Genomic DNA, 19,354 nt, shown 5'->3' on the forward strand with positions numbered 1-19,354 from the left:
GCTACCTCAAACTTGCAGACCATTTAAAATCCAAATATCTAGACCATGAGGAAAGCTTTTTCGATTTTCTCAGCAATAATTAGAATCATGTGATACGCAATCCAGTACTTAGTGAAATTTTGTAAACTTAATGATACATGTTTAGAAGACTCTTTTGCATGTTTTATTTCTTTAATAGCAAAAGACACAAGTTCCCATGACACTGGGGGAACACTTGGTAGAAGCAGCTGAAATAATACATGCAAAACAACATGGCAGTAAATGAAAACACATTCCTTTGTCAGCAAATACTGTCAGAAGACACATAGAAATCATTGCTGAAAATTTGCTAAAACAAGTATTAGAAAAATTACTCAGTGCGGGAGGTTTATCATACAGCTGAATGAAAATACAGCTGTTTTTTTTTCTTTTAAACAACTCAGCTTATATTATTTGCTAGATTGTTCCAATAATGAAATATAAAAACTACTTTTCTTTGAGTTGCTAATGGAACAATGTAACAGAGAAAACATACTGTCAAAATAAATGATTTATTTAATAAAAGGATGTTTTATGAAAAAAACTGTAAGTGGGAAGCATTCCTGAGTGAGGAAGGTTAGCCCACATATAAAATTCAAACCATTGCAAGAAAGAAGTTGAAATCAAAATACACACAGTGGTATGCAGAGTCAAGAATGTAGGTGTTTTTTGTTGTTGTTTATAAAAGCAAGATATTTCAAATACTGTAAATATTTACAATATTTTAAAATGATACAGGAAGTGAGTATGAAAACATGTATCTTACAGATAGATCTCCAGCTATCTCATGACAACGTATTTTAAAACTTCTGAAATTTCACATGACTTGGGCATTTTTCATTCACAAAAGGACGAGTAATCCCTTAAGAGTTAACAACTGGTGAGAAAGTAACTGCTTTTCAAATGAACTTCATTGAAAAAGCCACACACTGGCAGACCCAACTGCCAGGTGGGTCTCCTTCACTCTTGCATGACTCACCTCTTCTTTCTTCTTCCGGGTATTAGGTACAATGTCTGCAGTGGATATGAGTAGACAAACATGGGGGCGAGGGTCTACACATTAAGTATGTGGAAGGAAAAATGCAAAAAGCCCATGTCCCTGATGACATCTAGTGAAGCCCGTTTTTTAAAGCCCATTTTGAACCAATTTATTCACAAATATAAAAACGCAACACCAGATTAGTTCCAAGAACAACTGACCGTCATCAAGGGAGATGGAAATTTACTAGCCGTGGCTCAGCAGGAAACTTTTGCTTGATTCATGGATTGGACTGAGCAAAGTTAATACTATGATTTAATAAGTGTTGCTAATGATGTTCTCATTCCACTTGGACCCATGCATCGTTGTCAGATTTATGTTTCAACTATAACAGACATTAAACCAAATATCAAAATAAAATGGACTCGGAACGAAACCTTCTAATTAGTCTCTTTTTTAAAACAAGACATAAAAAATAATGACACACTGACATTGCTCTCACTAAAAAGTTATTAATCGCGACAGCAAAGGCTTTTGCGTCATTAATAAATAAACTCATTTTAAATCATTTTAAAATCTTGTTCATTGCATGTTTTTCTCATTCTTTTCTATGTCTGCATTTTATACATAGTATTAGTACATACATATATGTATATATTTTATAAATAAAACATATTGGTGTTACTTGCTGAAATATATATATATTTTTTTTTTTCTAACGGGATAGGAAATCAGAAAGTTTAGAGACGACTACACTAGTCCAGAGGTTGACACTTTTACTGTAAAGGGCCAGACACTAAACGTTTTAGGCTTTGCAGATCACAGGGTCTTTGTCACAACTACCCAACTCTGCAGTTACAGTGTAAAATGAGCCATCAACAATATGTAAACAAATGGCTGTGGCTGCATTCAACAAAATTGCATTTATGAACACTGAATTTCAGATTTTCATGTGCCCTGAAACAGTCTTCTTTTGATTTTCTGCAACCATTTAAAAATATAAAAGCTATTCTTACCTTGGGAGTCATACAAAATAAAAACCTAGAGGCAGGGATAGTGTCTTTGTCATCTTTATGCTCCCCTGCACCTAACAAAGTATCTGGCATTCAGTAGAGAGTTGTCAAATAAACTTCTCCATGACACAGAAATATGTCTTTGCTTTTCTTTTTTTTTTCCCACAATTACACCTTACGTTCTGCTATATCACCTCTATCCTTGACAGCAGGGATTTTCCTTGAGTTGCTCTCTCTCTCTCTCTCTCTCTCTCTCTCTCCTCAGAACTTAGAACAGTACCTGGCATATAGAAGGCACTGGACCTTGATGAACTAAGTCATTCAAACTTTGAGAACACTTTAATGTCAAAAAAATAAAGACTGAAAATTCAGAAGTGACACTGGGTTTCGTAGTATATTCAGATCTTCTCTGTTTCCTCCCTGAGCCCCTGTGCTGGCTTAAGTACTCACAGTAGCCTATTCACAGCTGTCCTACTACTATGGAAATCCTGTGTTTACTTGCTTACCTCCCTGACTAAATTCTGAGCTCTCTGGGGGCAAGTGAGGAACTGGATTTATCTGTGTACCTGCAGCATGTAGCACATGACCTGGCACACTGCACATAACAATACACAGTCGTGAAAATGCCTTCATGGCATAAAACACTAGTGAAACTTTTCAAACAGAAAAAATACCTTAGGAAACATTTCTATGTACAAATCAAGAACAGAATCAGTGAATTGTGAAGTTTATCAGCTACAATCAGAGTAAATTTCCAAACCTAGTTCCCGTAATTCCTCTTCCTGGGACTTCTATCTTACTACTCCCTCATTTGTGAACTTTTGGTGAGAATTATATTTGGGAAGGAAATTTAAAAGTGACCCAGACTTAGCTAACTTTGAGACCTGTTTACAGGGTAAGTTTTGCTCCTCCTTTATATGCTTTACTTGGGCGTGTGTGTAAGAAAATAAAATGACTAGAAATGATGCCGGTGTTCTCTCAGTCCAATGATACAGAGTAAGGATATTGGAAATATAAATGTAAAAAATGGAAAGTAGGCTATCTAGATAATTTCTAAGGATCTAGACATTCCTGAAAATTATTTCCATGCCTTATTATAGATTTTAAGACCTATGTTACCAATAACTTATTTTACAGTAACTTAACCTTTAATTAAAAGTACTTATGCTGAGAGCACTAAAAGGTTCTCATCCAAGCTAACCAACTCCTAAAAGACTGATGTTGGGTGAGAAAGAAACCCATGACAGCAGTCAGGGGAAAACAAGGACAGCACCTGGGGTTCAAAGTCAAACAGGCTCTCAAAACTGATGAAAGGCAAAAGTGAGAGAACAAAATGAAAAGCTTTGGGATTATTTATGAGTTCTACCAGATGGAATATGGGGAAGATAATTTAATATTTATTGCATATGACTGTACAATCATTAAATTATGCCCAAAATGCAAAATATATTAATGTAAATTGCTGAACAGAAACAAAGTATAAAACGTCACATTTGCATGTGGAATCATATATTAAACATTGCCTTTAATAACGGAAGTTGAAATGAGGTGTGCCTAGAAATTAACCATAAATCATAAATCATTAATCATCACTAGCTTCATCTTTTGTATACAATCAAACTATTTAATTACCTATATTAAAACACAGTCCTTATTGACATATCTGTAGGACTCTAATGTGACCAACACCAGCTGGATTTCCACTCAATAGATCCTGTACTAGGTAAAAGAAATTAAATTCCAACTTGAACTTCCAAGACATCTCTGTATGTTTATTTTTTTAAGCTTAAAATGGAAATCCCCTATCCCCTAAGCAAAAAAAAAAAAAAAAAAACAGTTTTAGAACAGTTGCATACAAAAGGGAAATAATATTCAAAAGGAAATGGACAGTGTCCAGACACATTTCTCTCCTTGCTCTAATTGCATTATTCAAAAATGAGCTATCACTATTAAACATTTAATAGTCCTTAAGCAGTATTCTCAATGTACAAAGACCAGTTCAGTTATTCTCAGTAAGCTCAAAGGCTATGATACCTTAACAGGTTGAATAGTTATTCAATTGCAGCATTATTAATTTCCTTATATTTAAAGTGTAAGGGAGAAGATATTTCACCAGTCTTAATTAGAGACAATACAAAATGTCTCTGATTAACATGAAAAAGATGATAAATATGAACCTCATTCAAATTTGAATTTGGGGTTAAAGACGATATGTAATATTACGATAGTTCAGTCATCTTTTAAAGTTACCCTCCCCAAAATGTGGTAGCAGTATTGTTGTCTTGGTCCTACTACCTTTACCCACTTGTGGAAGATTTGAAAACACGACTGAGCAGAAAAGGGGAACAGGAATCTTAAAGAGCAAGTATAGTTTACCCCCATGCAGGTAATTATAAAAATCATATAAAAACGAGTGAGGGTATTTTTTTCCACTCCTGAAAGTTTTAATAAAATAACCACTTTCTAATTTTCAATTAATAGGCAATGACTACACTCCAAGTACAAAATCCAGTTTTACAAACTACTGAAGACACACTGATAATAAATAGCGTGCACTCCATGAAAAAAGCAATCATCTAAAAGTTTCAAATTTAGAACTTTACATCTGTCAGCAATAGCCATGGATACCGTTACTCAGAAGATCTGTCTATACTTGTTTCCTTGAGCAGCCACAATATGAAAAGTGGCATATCAATGCGTAGAACAGATGTCAGTGTCAATGGAACGTTAGTAATCTACTAACTCACTAGTAAAGTAAAACCTAACCATTCAGATCTTTCAGTTAACTGGACTCATCCCAGGATTTTACTTGGCTATAAAGTGTCAAGTGATGTTTAAAATGAGCTATTAGTAGTTAAAGTTACAGTAATCAAATAAAAGAATTAATACTTTTTAAAAAGTCTGTAGTAATTTCAGATTGAGCCCAACATTGCCCTATTATCTACATCTACAAACCTGTACAGGGAGAACTTCTGTTGACAAATATGATCCTCAGACATAACAAGAGTTTCAATTATCAGAGTAATAGAGGATTTATTTGAATATTGCCTTTCATTACTTAAGCTTTCACCAAAAGTTTCACCAAAATATATCAGCCCCCAGAAATTCCAAATAATAAATTATATTAGCAATTTTAACGTAATATGTTTCTTGTCAAGCGTCTCATACCCTGTTACTGTCTATAATGTTGTGCTATTTTATGTAATTATTTTAAATGCTTCACTCCTCAAGGTATGCTATCTTAAAACACATACAAGGTGTTTACGCCCAATGGTCTAAACATTTGTAGTACTCTAAAGTGTAAAAAGTCTGAAAACAGGAATAGCACAATGAAGGATGAGAATCAAGAGAGACAAGATTGTCATAATAGCCATCAAGTAGGACAAGTACATCTATTACATTATTTGTACATGGAAGGACACCTACAAAGAATGAAATAAAAAAGGGAAATTTCATATCTGGAAATCAACTTCTGATGACTTAAGTGTCTTCTCCCAATCAACTATGAAGATGGCATTTGAACAGTTTTCCAAAACTAAATTGTGGGCCTCTTTCTTTTCAATCCATGCTCTGTAAAAAGCAATAACTTGGAAAAAGACAACCTTCTGTCATCAATAGGAAACAATCCATCCATCTCGCTTTACCTGCGAGACAATGTACCTCAGAGTTGCCTTCTACTTCCACTCAGTATGAGTGCAAAAAATGTGTATTAATTTTACATTTAGCTTAAATGAAATATTATTAAAGATAGAGATTACCAAAATGCCAATTTTTTAGATTTTATGTACCTAAATTTAAGTTTGAGCTCAGCCCCTTATTAGCTAAGGCAAGTTACAGAACCAATTTCTTTAGCCTCTCTCTAAGCTTTAATTTCCTTATCTGAAAAATGGAGTATAACTATGTTGCCTACTTTGCAGCACTGTCACAAAGATCAGCTGAAATAATACATGTAAACTGTTCAGTTACATGCTGGGCCCAAGGGTGCACAGTAAATGAAAGCTGTGAAAATTCGTAAAATAACTTGTTCACTTAACCTGATTACAGACAAACTAAAGATAATAAAGAAAATTCAAAATGTTCAATGTACAAGTAGACTTCTCTCAAAGAAGAGATACAACCCTTAAAAAGTTTTTTATTGATCTTTTGTTGTTACTTTTAAGCAAATCATAATTGTCTGATTTCCTTTTCCAACATTCCCATGGAAGGAAAAATTCTCATTAGGGAAAATGTGGCACCAAGTTGTACCTTTCTTTAAGTCACATTTATGAATCCACAAGCAAATCTTTTTAAAAACATAACACATTTAAAGAGGAAAGTGGTAATTTGTTGAGGAAACATTAGAATTAAAATTGAAACCACAAAACGGAAACATTGTAAAAGGTTTGAAAATATAGTAAATGCTGTACACAAATTGAAAAAAAATTATAAGTGCCAGGAATCATTTTTGCTTACAGCTATCATCATGTAAAAGTCATGTGTGTGTCACTGAAGCTAATGAAGAGGATAGTAGAGGAAGATATCAAAGAGGTAAAGTGGGGATCAGATCATACAGGGCCTTACAGGCTCTTATAAGGATACTGGCTTTTGTACCCTGAGGGAAATAAGAAGCCATAGTAGAGATTTGAGAACCCAAGTGACATGACATTGTTCAGGTTTTTTTTTTTTTTTTTTTTTTTTTTTTGTGGTACGTGGGCCTCTCACTGTTGTGGCCTCTTCCCGTTGCGGAGCACAGGCTCCGGACGCGCAGGCCCAGTGGCCATGGCTCACGGGCCCAGCCTCTCCGCGGCATGTGGGATCTTCCCAGACCGGGGCATGAACCCGTGTCCCCTGCATCGGCAGGCAGACTCTCAACCACTGCGCCACCAGGGAAGCCTGTTCAGGTTTTAAAAGGGTAATGTTTCTGTGTTGAGAATATACTGCAGAGGGTCATGGTGGAAGCAGGGAGACCAATGAGGAACTGTGTTAGTCCTAATAGTCCTACCACTATTGTAGCAGCCTGGGTGAGGCTTCAACCAGTGTGGGACCAGTGAAGGCGGGAAGAAATGGTCAGCTCTTGTAAGTACCGTACTTTGAAGGAAGAGTGCATGGGTTTCCTAGTCAATTGAATGTAGAATGTGAGAAAGAGAGAGTAGACAAAGACAATTCCAAAGTTTTAGGCCTGACTAACTGGACAGACGGATATACCATCAACTGAGAAGGGGGAGATACTGGGAGGAGCAGGTTTGGAGGGGAATATCAACAGTTTGGTTTTGGATATGTTACTTTTGAGAAGTCTACCGACCAATCAGAGAGAGATGTAAATTATGAAGTTTGATTATGAGAGTCTAGAGTTCAGACACGAGCACTAAGCTGTAGATAAATTTGAGAATTGTGAGCATACCAGTGGAATGTGAAGCCACAGTGCTGGTTGCAATCACAAAAGAAGATAGTGTAGCTAGAGAAGAGAACATGTCCAAGGATGGATCCCTGGGCCTCTCCAACATTTAAAGGTTGAGGACATGAAAAGGAATCAGCAAAGAAGACTAAAAAGCAGCAGCCAAAGAGATAGGAGGAAAAACATATAAAGGGGGAGCAGGGGGCAGTTTATGACCAAATGCATCACCTGCTGCTGATAGGTCAGTTAAGATGAGAACTGAAAACTGAACATGGGACTCAGCAGCATAAAGATCTCTGGTGACACTGATAAGAGCCATTTTGATGGAATGGTGGGATGGAAGCCTAGCTAGAGTGAGTTTTAAGACAGAAAGTTAAGACAAGAGAAATCAGAAGCAGTGAATATAAACAAAATTATTAGGAGGTGTCTTCCTTCAAAGGAGAGTAAAAATACAGTGGTAGCAGGCAAGGGAGATAAGGTCATGACAAACTTGTAAAGTGAGATAGCACATTTGTATGCTGCTGAGAAGGGCAGAAGAGAGAGGAGAAAATGATTGGAGCAATGTCCTTGAGTAAGTAGGTCTAAAGGAATGGAACCTTGTACACAAATGGAAGGACTGGAAGATGAAAACTTCATCTATAGTGGTGATAGGTAGCAAGACTGCAGATACTCAAACTTAGGTAGATGTGGTGGTGAGAGTCTGTGGAAGTTCTCTTCTGATCACTTCAGTTTACTCAGTAAATTACACAGTAAGCTCATCAGCAGAGCACAGAGATGGGTAAGAGTTCTGAGGATTGAGCAGCAAAGTAAAGGTGTGAAATAGTCATCTAGAAGCACAGTGGAGGGAATGGAGTAGGGAAATAGAAGATGACTGTGTGAAAACAGAAGGGCCTACTTGGGGCTTTGGAAAAGGAATCTGTTTCAGAATCATGAATAGACCACCACTGGATTAGAAGAGGCAAAACTTAGAGGACAGGAGGAAGACCAGATAGGAGGCTACTTTCGTAGCCCACGAGAAAAAGCCAGAGAGGGCTACTGCCTAAAGCAGGGCAAGAGCATCTGGAGGGCAACTGAGGAAACAGATGTAAAAGTCATTGCAAAAGCAGAACCAGAGCTTCCCTGGTGGTGCAGTGGTTGAGAGTCCGCCTGCCGATGCAGGGGACACAGGTTCATGCCCTGGTCCGGGAAGATCCCACATGCCGCGAAGCGGCTGGGCCCGTGAGCCATGGCCGCTGAGCCTACGCGTCCGGAGCCTGTGCTCCGCAACGGGAGAGGCCACAGCAGTGAGAGGCCCGCATACTGCAAAAACAAAAAAAAAAGAGCAGAACCAATGGGATTTGGAAAGCAATTAGAAGTGACTGAGAAAATGAATGGCGTGGAAGAAGGCCCGTAAGTGTTGAGCTAAAGTGAACTGGAGGGTGGCAATACCACTGATACACTAAAAGAACTATTTCACTACTGCAAAAATTAGTAACCGATTGGTCAGCTGATTAAAGGAGTAATTATCATTTGAGTGAAGTTTGAGTAAAGAGAAGAAGAGTTTAAAATAAGATTTAAAAGTTTGATTAATGTCGAAGAATGTTTGCTTCTGTCGTTGTTGGTTTGGGGTGATTAAGATAAGACAACCAAGTTGCAAATTGAGGGGCAACTGAAGAAAGAACAGAGCTTTATTTGCTAAAGGAAGGAAATGCAACAAACATTTATAAAATTATTTTTACAGAAAGTTTTATGCCAGGCACATTCTAGGAATATCATCTCCTCTAATCCTAAAAATAACCATATGAGGTAGACCCTCTTATGCCTTTGTTACAGTTATGGAAAATAAAGTGTAGAGGGGATGTATCACCTTCACAGGGTAATGTGATTAATGGCAGAGCCAGAACTCAGCCTCAAGGCTGAATGACCCCAAAGTCCAAGCTCTTAACCAGTACACAAACATGCCCTGTAAAATTAAGGGCCTGGAAAAGGTAATATAGGTTGTTTAGCTTCCGAGAAGAGTTTCAGAGCTAAAGATCTCAGAGGTGGAATCATTCCAAAGAGTGACACAGTCCAAGGTGTAGTTATGTCTATAATTAGCTACATACATGGATGCAAAGGTCAGAGTTCAGGAAACCAAGGAACTAAGGGCAACAATGTGATGGCAAGGTTATCAATGTAATAGCTGAAATCACCAAAACGAATAGCAAGGGAAGGGTCAAAAGGATAGCCAGATGCTATCATCATCATGGCTGGTCAGCAGATAATAGAGTTTACAAGAGAAAGGGTTGTTGAAAGATGGTTCAAAGAATTTGTCATAGAAGGAGCAGCAGGAAAGAGGGTATACCATAGGACTAGGAGGAAAGGCTGAAGAGAGTGGGAATGTCAGGACTTGTGACAAGGGAAAAGCTGGATGTCAGCTCTGGCTAGACAGAAGGAACATTAAAGGAAAAGTTTAAAGATAAAGGGAATTTGTATTCACTCAACGACTTTCAATTACTAGTGGGGTTGGGGGCAGGGTGGTAACAAGATGTTCCATAATGGGCAGAGTAGAAGGGTCTAGATTTCCAGTATTCTTAACCTCTTCTTTTGGTATGGGTAAGGAGACCTTTGAAACTCTTGTGGACCTTAACTCAAAATGAATAGAGATTCACACACACAAAAAAATCTGCCATGATAAGTGGGACAGAATTAGAAATTAATGAATCATGAATCAGGATCTCCACTTCTCTGATCAAGCAAACCAATCCAAGATGGTCCAATGCCTCATCTCTCCCCTCTCTTGGTATAAACTGCTGAATAATCAAAGTGTTATATTTATTATCTAATATAAGAAATAGTCTAGATCACAAGCTATAAAATATAAGAAGTGTGCTAGAAAATATAGATGGTATGACTGTTGATAATAGAACAAACTTGGAGGAATTCATTCTTCTCTCCCCTCTACTGTTTTGTTTTGTTTTGTTTTGTTTACACTCTGTCCTTCCAACTCTATTTCATATACCTAACAAGATACCTTATATTGTTTTCAGAAAAGTGGACTTAGGCCTGTTTTGCTTTATAGAAACAGATACACAAGTTAGGTAGTTAAAAAATTGATTCAGTGTGCCACAGACCACTGAATACTAGAGAATAAAAATAAATAAGACAGCCCCCGCTTTTAGGAGCTCATAGTGGAAGAGACAGACATATTATAGCTCAAAAAGACAGATGCTTTCGAAAACAGTTCTGTTGTATCAACAAATTTCTGGTCTCCCCTTTATGTGATATAAACACAGTCCATACAAACAGCCCTACTTAGAACCCAGTGCTATTCTTGGTTCATACATTTTAAAATTACAAGAAAATCAGGGGGTCTAACTTACCATCATTTTTTCAAAGAGATCCAGTACTTCCTTTTCGGACAAATTCAAAGATCGTTCATCATATAATGGCTGAGCCGCTGGAAACTCACTCATCGCAACTTGAGAATCAATAGGATGTTGGATAAGAGGTTTTTCTTTTTTGACAGTAGATTTTCTAAAACTCGTAATTCGGTCACGCTGCAAACAGAAAAAAACAAGAAGCCCTAAGGGAGAGATCAAGAATCACGAACGAACATGAAGAACTGAAACATCAAAATAGCACTTAGGATAATATATATCATTATTGTCTTTTGACAAAATGATATTTTAAGCAGCAAGCTCCAGTTAGAGATTGTACTATTTTGAAACCTTGAAGTAGCTCTGCAGCCACAGAAATCTAGGCAGTGAAAAGTATTCCTCAAAAGTAAAACTTAGTCCCTTGTCATTTCTGTTCTGCACAGTAACTAGGTCAGAAAAGTCCGGCCTCAAAGTCGTGTGGTGGTTTGAGAGAGAACGTGTCTTTGGCGGCAACTTTCAAACTATGAGAAAAAAAAACAAAGAAAAGAAAAGAATATCCAATTCTAAGGGGGAAATTATAGTAATGTTTCTCTTCTTCAAAGCGCCAAAATATTTGTGACAAGTATTTATGAATACTTTGGCAGTGTAGTAGTAGAATATAATGGTTAAGAGCATGGACTCTGGAGCCAGACTACCTAGATTTGAATCTGCAATTTACTAGGTCAGTTACCCTGTGCAAATTACTTGGTCTCTCTATGACTGTTTCCTCATCTCTAAAATAGGGATAACAAGTTAATGTATGTAGGAGGAAGGAAGGAGGGAAGGAGGAAGGGGAGACAGAGAAAGCAAGAAAGAAACAGTTATTGTGGGATTTAAATAAGTTATGTGTTTTGTGTACTTAGCTACTATTTATTACTATTGTTGTTGTTACTATTACTATTATTATTATTACACACACCTTTTTCTTCCCTAAAAAGTGGGACCAACAAGGAAGCACAACAAAATTAAAAACATTACCTTTTTGCCCTGGAAATATAACATAAACAGAAATATCTTATTCCTACAAATACTACTATGAAGAACTTGCTACTTTATGGATATTGACTTGGAACCATTGATTCCGCGTACAATCTCTAATAATTAGCTTGCGATTTCACATAAAGTGAGTTAACGACTCCACTTGCATGTAAATAGGCCATTCTGTTTTAAACCACAGAACACTGGACATCAAAAATTAGTAATGACCATAAAACTGAATACAACTCAGTTTTATTCTGGTTTCTGTTAGGAAGCACATGCATGCATACTGTCAGCTCACATTAAACAAGCAGATATGTTAGATATCAGGACAGTGCCTCGTCACTGCCACATTACCAAGTCCTTATAAATCACTTCAACAGTACAAAAAGCATCACAGAAGTTCTTACCACAATTATGTCGACTTCTGTTGAACCCCATTAAAAGAACATACTTTTTATTGTGATTCAAAGAACACTTTTTTTCTAAAAGGTGTACTTTGAAAGAAATATGAGCAGTTTTAAGCAGCTTATTTAGGATTCCAAAAATGATCTTAGTACATGGTTGCTTACAAAGAGATTATGTAAATCATAATATTTTAGAGCTGGGAAGAAACTTGAAAAATCATCTAGGCCGACTCTCTTGTTTCACAGAAAAAGTGACTCGCTAAATTCACGAGTCCCTGGTTCCTAGACCAGTGTTCACATAAAGATTCATTTCTTCGTATCACCTTCTATATTTTCATATTTTCTTTTAAATTTGAATGTCTTTGAGGAAAATGAAGTTAGATTAGATATGTGATATAACTCAAACAACTCAAGAAAAAACATTAAGCAATCCCAAATAAGCTGAGTATATAACCAAGAGTCAAATTCCACTAAAAGATATGGTGGACACAAAAGCATTTAAATATGCAATCGACCATTAAATCAACATATCTCTGTTCCTTTCCCTTCATATCACTTAATATTTACTTTTGCAGTGCTGGCTTTTTTACTGAGTAGCATTATTTACATATATATTTGATCTTCCACTGTGCCCTTCACTTCGATCTAGAAAATTGGCTTTTGCTTTCAGCTATATCTTGATAAGAAAATAAAGTTAAGCCACATACTTTCACTTCCTTAAATCATGAACGATATTCTACATTATTTGTAGACAGGTAATTTCACAAAGAAAAAATACTTAAAATACCCCATTTTAAAAGTTTAGCTATAAAAGGGCACATTTAAATTTTAAGCCCATAACTTTTAATAAGTTTTACTATGATAGACTCAGATCAAAAATATTTGAGGATTTTAAATGTAATACCACATTTCTAACATAATGAACTTAACTTCCTTTCCATTTTAAATTAATATCCTTTACTGTTAATATTAATGCTTAACATATTCAGAGTCAATTTATATGTCTATGGAGAAAGGAAGCATTTGTGTTTCCCAGAGTTAGAGTTATACAGATTTTTAAAAATTGGCTAAGGTATATGTCAGGATGGTAATATCAAAATTATTTTGAGAACACATACAATTGATTATGTTTACATCAAGAAAAAGAAAAGCCACTCTATTGATCATTCTTCCCTCTACTGTACTTTGTAAACATCTAGACTTTTTATATCTTTACATATATCAATGCTTTAATGTCCACCCACTTTAATAAAAAGGCAACATGCATAAGTAAGGTAATAACATGCTACTAAGTCCACCTTACCACATCATCTGCCAAAGTTTTTATTTGAATGTTCTATTAAAACCAAAAAGGAAAAAAAATACCTGTCAGATAAGAGAAATTCATAGATCAAACAAGAAAATAATTGAATGATTCTCATTTTTTATTTTATCAACTATAACTCTTCAAAGAGAATTAGAAACTTTAAATCTATAAACACATTCTTTACAAAAGAAAAAAACAACATATTAAGGATTAAAAATGAAGGTTTGGTGAAGGGGGTGTCTCTTCATTTTTGAAGATGACTCCCAAGTTCCCAAAGTCAGATTTGGAACAGACATCACTACCACAGTGCTCAAATGTGAGAACAGATATAAAAATGTCATAAGCCCTTTCAAGATTTTTCAAAGTTTTAGAATGAATAATCATATTTTTGAGATACATAAAACTTTTAAAAACATGAACAACAGGAAAAATGTCACATTTAATAGTAATGACATATAATGAAACAGCTCAGTCTAGAACTCAGTTGCATCTGATAGATAATTTAATGAACACCTTTATAAATATTCTAGATAACATTGAACTTACTGAATCTGTTAATATATGCCCATTTCTCAAAAACCCCAACACTTTCTTTTTTTTTTTGCATGTGGTTTTCTACTTCTGATGTTGAGAATCATTGGAAATGGTATACTCTAGTTAATAAAATACAGTGGTTAATAAAAACTACCACATAGAGTACAAACAATACTGGAATAATAAATCAATATTAAAGTAAGAAAGTAACAGCTAACAATTTAGTAATCTTCCAGGATTCAGAAGATGCTTCAAGATCTTACAATAACATACAATCAGCACGAAAGCAGTTATTATTATATTATAAATATGCTGAAATATGTTGTAGTGCTAGTTAAGAGATGTGATTAGGAAAGAACCATATTTTTTTAAATAGCCTGTTAGGAACTGAAATTAACCCTTCTGCCACAACCTGTATATTTATTTCCTACAACAAACAGAAGCTGAATGATGTACATGATGCATGCTCACATCCCTTTTAACTAAGAAAAATATGGTCGTATCACTGGTGGGGAGAATTCCATTAAGAGTTTTAAGTGAGAATTATTTCGTCACAGGATCTCATAAAACTGTCTTCAAATATCACCAACTAAATGCTGTTAAAGATCATCCATCCTCCCCTCCATCAGTTGGGACAAATATATTATTATAAGTGTACTTCTTTTTCTACTTTTAATCCATCTATTCCCTCAGGGATCTACACTTCTACATCTTTGTACTATGTCTTCATCACATCCTGCTGACACAAACCCCAATCAATCTTTACTGTCTACAAGAAAGAAAAGAAGGGGGATTACTTATATCAGAACTGAAGCCTTTTTAAGAGAGATCAGTCCACCCTAGGACTATCTCTATCTGGTATTTTCTCTTTAATTTTCCCAGTGGGGTACAGAAAACTGTTCTATGCACAGTGACAAGCTTCATGATTTCCTGTCATGTAAAATCAGAGTGAGAAATGTCAAAGTCTCAAAAGTGCCTCAACTACCCTGCTACCATCCAGATATGTACCTGTCCACCTGTGTTATTTATTAGACAGATTATACAGTTCTTCAAGCAACCCCTGCTTTTTTCTTCCCATCCTTTGAGGTTATAAACTCAAGATTGGAAACATATAAATCTTCAAAGTGAATATGTAAATTCAGGGAAAATAAGATTTTAGTCAAATTCTCTAAGTTAAGGTACACATTTGTCTTGAATGCCTTAAGTCTGTATCTCAATTGAATATATGTTGATAGTTTAATCATGGGGGACAGAAACAACAACAACAAAAAAGCATTGCTAGCAATAGTTCCACCTTGTCTTATGGGAAGAGACTTGAGTTTTCTCCTCTTCTCCCACCTCCACTCTCTCTCTTTTTTTGAAATTAACATATTTTTGTCCATATTAAATCCCACAGTATGGAGTTAGACACTATTAAATTGGATGAAATTTGAGATAATATGGTCAAAACCTCTCAATTTACAAATGGTGAAACTGAAGTTTGAAGAGGCTAAGTGACTCACCCATGGACCACAGATCTGGTTGTCACTAGATACTAACTCTTAGTCAACATATGGCCCCTTCAGGTGGTATAAGTAAGCTGTAGGATATTAGGGTTGAACTACTGAATTGAAACAGTTCATGGTAACATCAAATTCACAGATATGCCCCAAGCCCCATCAGTTTCATTTTCCTTTGGGTAACTGCCTTTTGCCATCATTACCAGGGGGTCAAGCATCATCCTGAAGAGCATTCCCCTGGCAACCAAAGTCCTTCCCTAACACGTCTTATGTGTCACCTACTAAATTCATTCTGACCAATATACACTAATATTCTTCCAGCAGCTGATTATTCTTCATATACAAGCTATACACAAATTTAGATTCTTTGGTCTTTCATAATTCTTCATTCCTAATTATATCTTACTACTGCCACAATTGTAAGAATCAGAGCTGTTCTCTCAACTCTGTAGGTGGGTAATAGGAGGGACAATGGAGTAGGAAAAAGTGGGTATATAATTAATAACCCAGTGGAAACACTACATGAGCACCAAGGGTTATCACAGAGTGTTAAGACAGACTTTCAAAAAAACAGGGTCATGTTTATGGTAATGGTTACCATCCAATTTTAAGACTTCCATGTCACCTTGGTCTCCTCCCTCTCTTCATTCCCTACAGCCAAAACAGTTGTCAAGTTCCACGGTGATCTTTCTGCAGTTTCTTCTTCATTCCCGCACAAACCATCCCAGTTTAGAGTCTAATCACTGGCAGTAGCCTCCTAATAATTACCTCTGCCACCATTCTCTCCTCATTGCCAAAGTCATCTTCTTCAAGCAAAGATCTGGTTCAAGTCACCATCACATCACCTCTTCCCTAGATTTCTGTAAGAACCTCCTAACCTATCTCTCTTTTTCCACCTTTACCCTGCTATAGTTTATTCTGAACACATTGAGGTAGTGACAGTTTTAAAACCCAAGTCAGTTTGCAGCCAATTAAACCAACCATGCTCTTTTCCCCGTGGGGGCCAGGTGTGCAATGGCTGCAAACAGCAGCCTCCTCAGTAGTGTATGCAGCCTGTTGCCTGTATGCGTTGCCCTAAGGGACCCTGGAGACAGCCCTTTCCAGTGGACATTCGTGACTAGCAATGCTGCCCCCAATCTAGGCTCCAGACAGGTATACGCGGTGCCTTTGGAAAGCCCTAGGGCACAGTGGCCAGGGTCCACATTGGCCACGTCATAATGTCCATCCGCACCAAGCTGCAGGGTGAGGAGCATGTGTTTGAGGCCCTGTGCAGGGCCAAGTTCAAGTTCCCTGGCTGCCGGAAGATCCACATCTCCAAGAAGTGGGGATTTACTAAGTTTAATGCAGATGAATTTGAAAACATGGTGGCAGATAAGCGGCTCCTCCCAGATGGCTGTGGGGTCAAATACATCCCTAATCGTGGCCCCCTGGACACATGGCAGGCCCTGCACTCATGAGAGCCTTGAGGCTGTCCCTTCCTTACTCACGTGCACCAATAAATACCACTTTCCTGTCAAAAAAAGAAAAGAAAAAGCTAAAGAAATCTGAATAAACCATGGACTTTAGTCCAGAAAAAAAAAAAAAAAAAACAAGTCAGAAGATCATGTCACTCCTCTGCTCAAAACTTTTCAATGGTGCCCTATTTTCACTCCCAGTGAAAGTCAAAATCGTTAGAATAGCCTGCAAGGCCCTATGGAGCTGCATACTCTTCATATTCCTCTGACCTCATCTCCTACTACAGTTCCTTTCATTCACTCAGCTCTAGTCACAGCAACCACCTCACTGTTCCCCATAAGGCAATAAGCCACATATACTGTCTCTTCCCTGTGCCTGGAATGCTCTTTTCCATTTTCCATATGCTTTCCTCCATCACTCCTCCCCCTTTCAAGTTCTTGCTCAGGGAGACCTACTCTGTCCATCCTATTTAAATGGAAACATCCACCTCCTCCACACTTTCCTGACCTGCTTTAGCATGCTCTGCTTTCCTTTTTTCAATAAAACTTACCACATTCTCACAGAGTCTATAATTTATTTTTGTCTGTTTCTCCCACGAAAACTGTGAGCTCCATGAGAACCAAGGTTTTCATCTGTTTGTTTCAGGGATGTACCCTTAATTCCTAGATCAGTGTTTGGCACACAGAACTCAATAAAAAATTATAAATGACTATTACTTGCCCATCTGTATTCAATGGCTCCTGATGACTTACAGAATAAAGACTAATACCCTTAATATGGCATTCAAAGCCCTGTATTATTCAGCCCTAGGCTACCTTTTACGTCTTCCCTCAATGATCTGTGTGCTATGGAAAAATGGAAATCCTTTTCCCACCGCATGCCTCATTATATCCTGTTTGTGCACATTCCCTCTACTGGGATGTCAATCCGGCTAGGTACCTTTCTATTTCTAGAGCTTCCCTTGAGTTTAAAGTTTGGTTATTAATAAACCAAATGTGGACCCGTGGTCAAAAATGGAGAACTATGCTTTGTTTAGTGTCTTCTTAAAGACTATTTTTTCCTAAAAGGCATCCTTAAGAATGATAGAGGGCTTCCCTGGTGGCGCAGTGGTTGAGAGTCCGCCTGCCGATGCAGGAGACACGGGTTCGTACCCCGGTCTGGGAAGATCCCACATGCCGCGGAGCCTGCGCGTCCAGAGCCTGCACGTCCAGAGCCTGTGCTCCGCAACGGGAGATGCCACAGCAGTGAGAGGCCCGCGTACCGCAGCAAAAAAAAAAAAAAAAAAAAAAATGATAGAGCACCTTAAGACAAAGAGGAAATTATATTCATGTAAAAAATTATCCCAATTACTTGTAATAGAGAACCATAAAGAAAAACACTCTGCTTATGATTTCTTGATTTACAAGTTTCATTCAACTACAGACTGGATATCCTATATAACTATGCACACTTGACTGATATGGATGCTTTTCTCATAGATTTCCCTCATGTAAAACTCTGCTGTCATAAATATCTTCTTGAGACCATTACTTAGAACTCTACAACTATTCAGAAAAGAGAGACAAATGTGGTCTATTGAAAATAAAAATATTTAAGGGTATTTGTAGAGTTTGAGTTTAGGAGGGGGCCATTTTTGGCCACTGCACATTGAAATTATTGTATAAATTACACTTAAATTATCTGCAATAGGAAATAAATTATTTCTGCCGCACAACTGTTTTTATACATTAGTCAAAAAAAGAGAAAGTTACAAAAGGAGAACAATAACAAAAACACCACCAACATGTAAAAAGTTCAGAGAGCTGTAAAGAGCTATCTCTTTGACAAGATTCAATCGCAGTCATTTTTATGTGAATTGACCTGTAAAACATTTTTAAATGGTTGTATTAAGATACAGTCTCATTTATAATGATGTTCTACAGGGACAAGCTCTCAAATTTTATCTGAATGTAATTTATATAGGTGCATGCACCTCTCTCTCTCACACCACTTGCAAGCAGACATTATGGATTTTACTCCTGTGTACAAACTATACAGCTACTATGGAGTTAAAACAACAACAAAAAATGACCAAAAAATGTTTATTAGAGTCACACCCCTGAATTAAAAGCACTGATTAAAGTCATTTTAGTAAGTTTTTATTGCAAATCTAATGATAACGGTCATTAGGATGAGGGCATATTACACCAATAAGTATAGTGACCATATATTTTCATTAAAATCAACTCTAGGGCTTCCCTTGTGGCACAGTGGTTGCGAGTCCGCCTGCCGATGCAGGGGACACGGGTTTGTGCTCCGGTCCGGGAAGATCCCACATGCCGTGGAGTGGCTGGGCCCGTGAGCCTTGGCCGCTGAGCCTGCATGTCCAGAGCCTGTGCTCCGCAACGGGAGAGGCCACAACAGTGAGAGGCCTG

The 19,354-nt window shown here is 37.1% G+C and overlaps 1 protein-coding gene and 1 non-coding gene across 5 annotated transcripts in view; one reads left to right on the forward strand and one right to left on the reverse strand.

Annotated features, from left to right (window-relative positions):
- Nucleotides 1-19,354, reverse strand: part of DIAPH2 (diaphanous related formin 2) — an 894,195-nt gene that overhangs the window by 822,375 nt on the left and 52,466 nt on the right. For 3 of the 4 annotated variants that reach the window (XM_060086246.1, XM_060086245.1, XM_060086244.1), the window contains exons 2-3: nucleotides 13,450-13,482; nucleotides 10,726-10,902 (exon numbers count right to left, since the gene is read on the reverse strand). In XM_060086246.1, coding sequence (XP_059942229.1) covers nucleotides 10,726-10,902; nucleotides 13,450-13,482 — 210 coding nt within the window. The remainder of the gene's footprint in view (nucleotides 1-10,725; nucleotides 10,903-13,449; nucleotides 13,483-19,354) is intronic. The other variant, XM_060086247.1, reaches the window with a different exon arrangement.
- On the forward strand, nucleotides 16,447-16,581 carry LOC132482791 (small nucleolar RNA SNORA70). Its single transcript, XR_009530959.1, has one exon. It is a non-coding gene; the product is annotated as a small nucleolar RNA SNORA70 (small nucleolar RNA).

The sequence above is a fragment of the Mesoplodon densirostris genome, chromosome X (assembly GCF_025265405.1).
Source record: "Mesoplodon densirostris isolate mMesDen1 chromosome X, mMesDen1 primary haplotype, whole genome shotgun sequence".
NCBI lineage: Eukaryota > Metazoa > Chordata > Mammalia > Artiodactyla > Ziphiidae > Mesoplodon > Mesoplodon densirostris.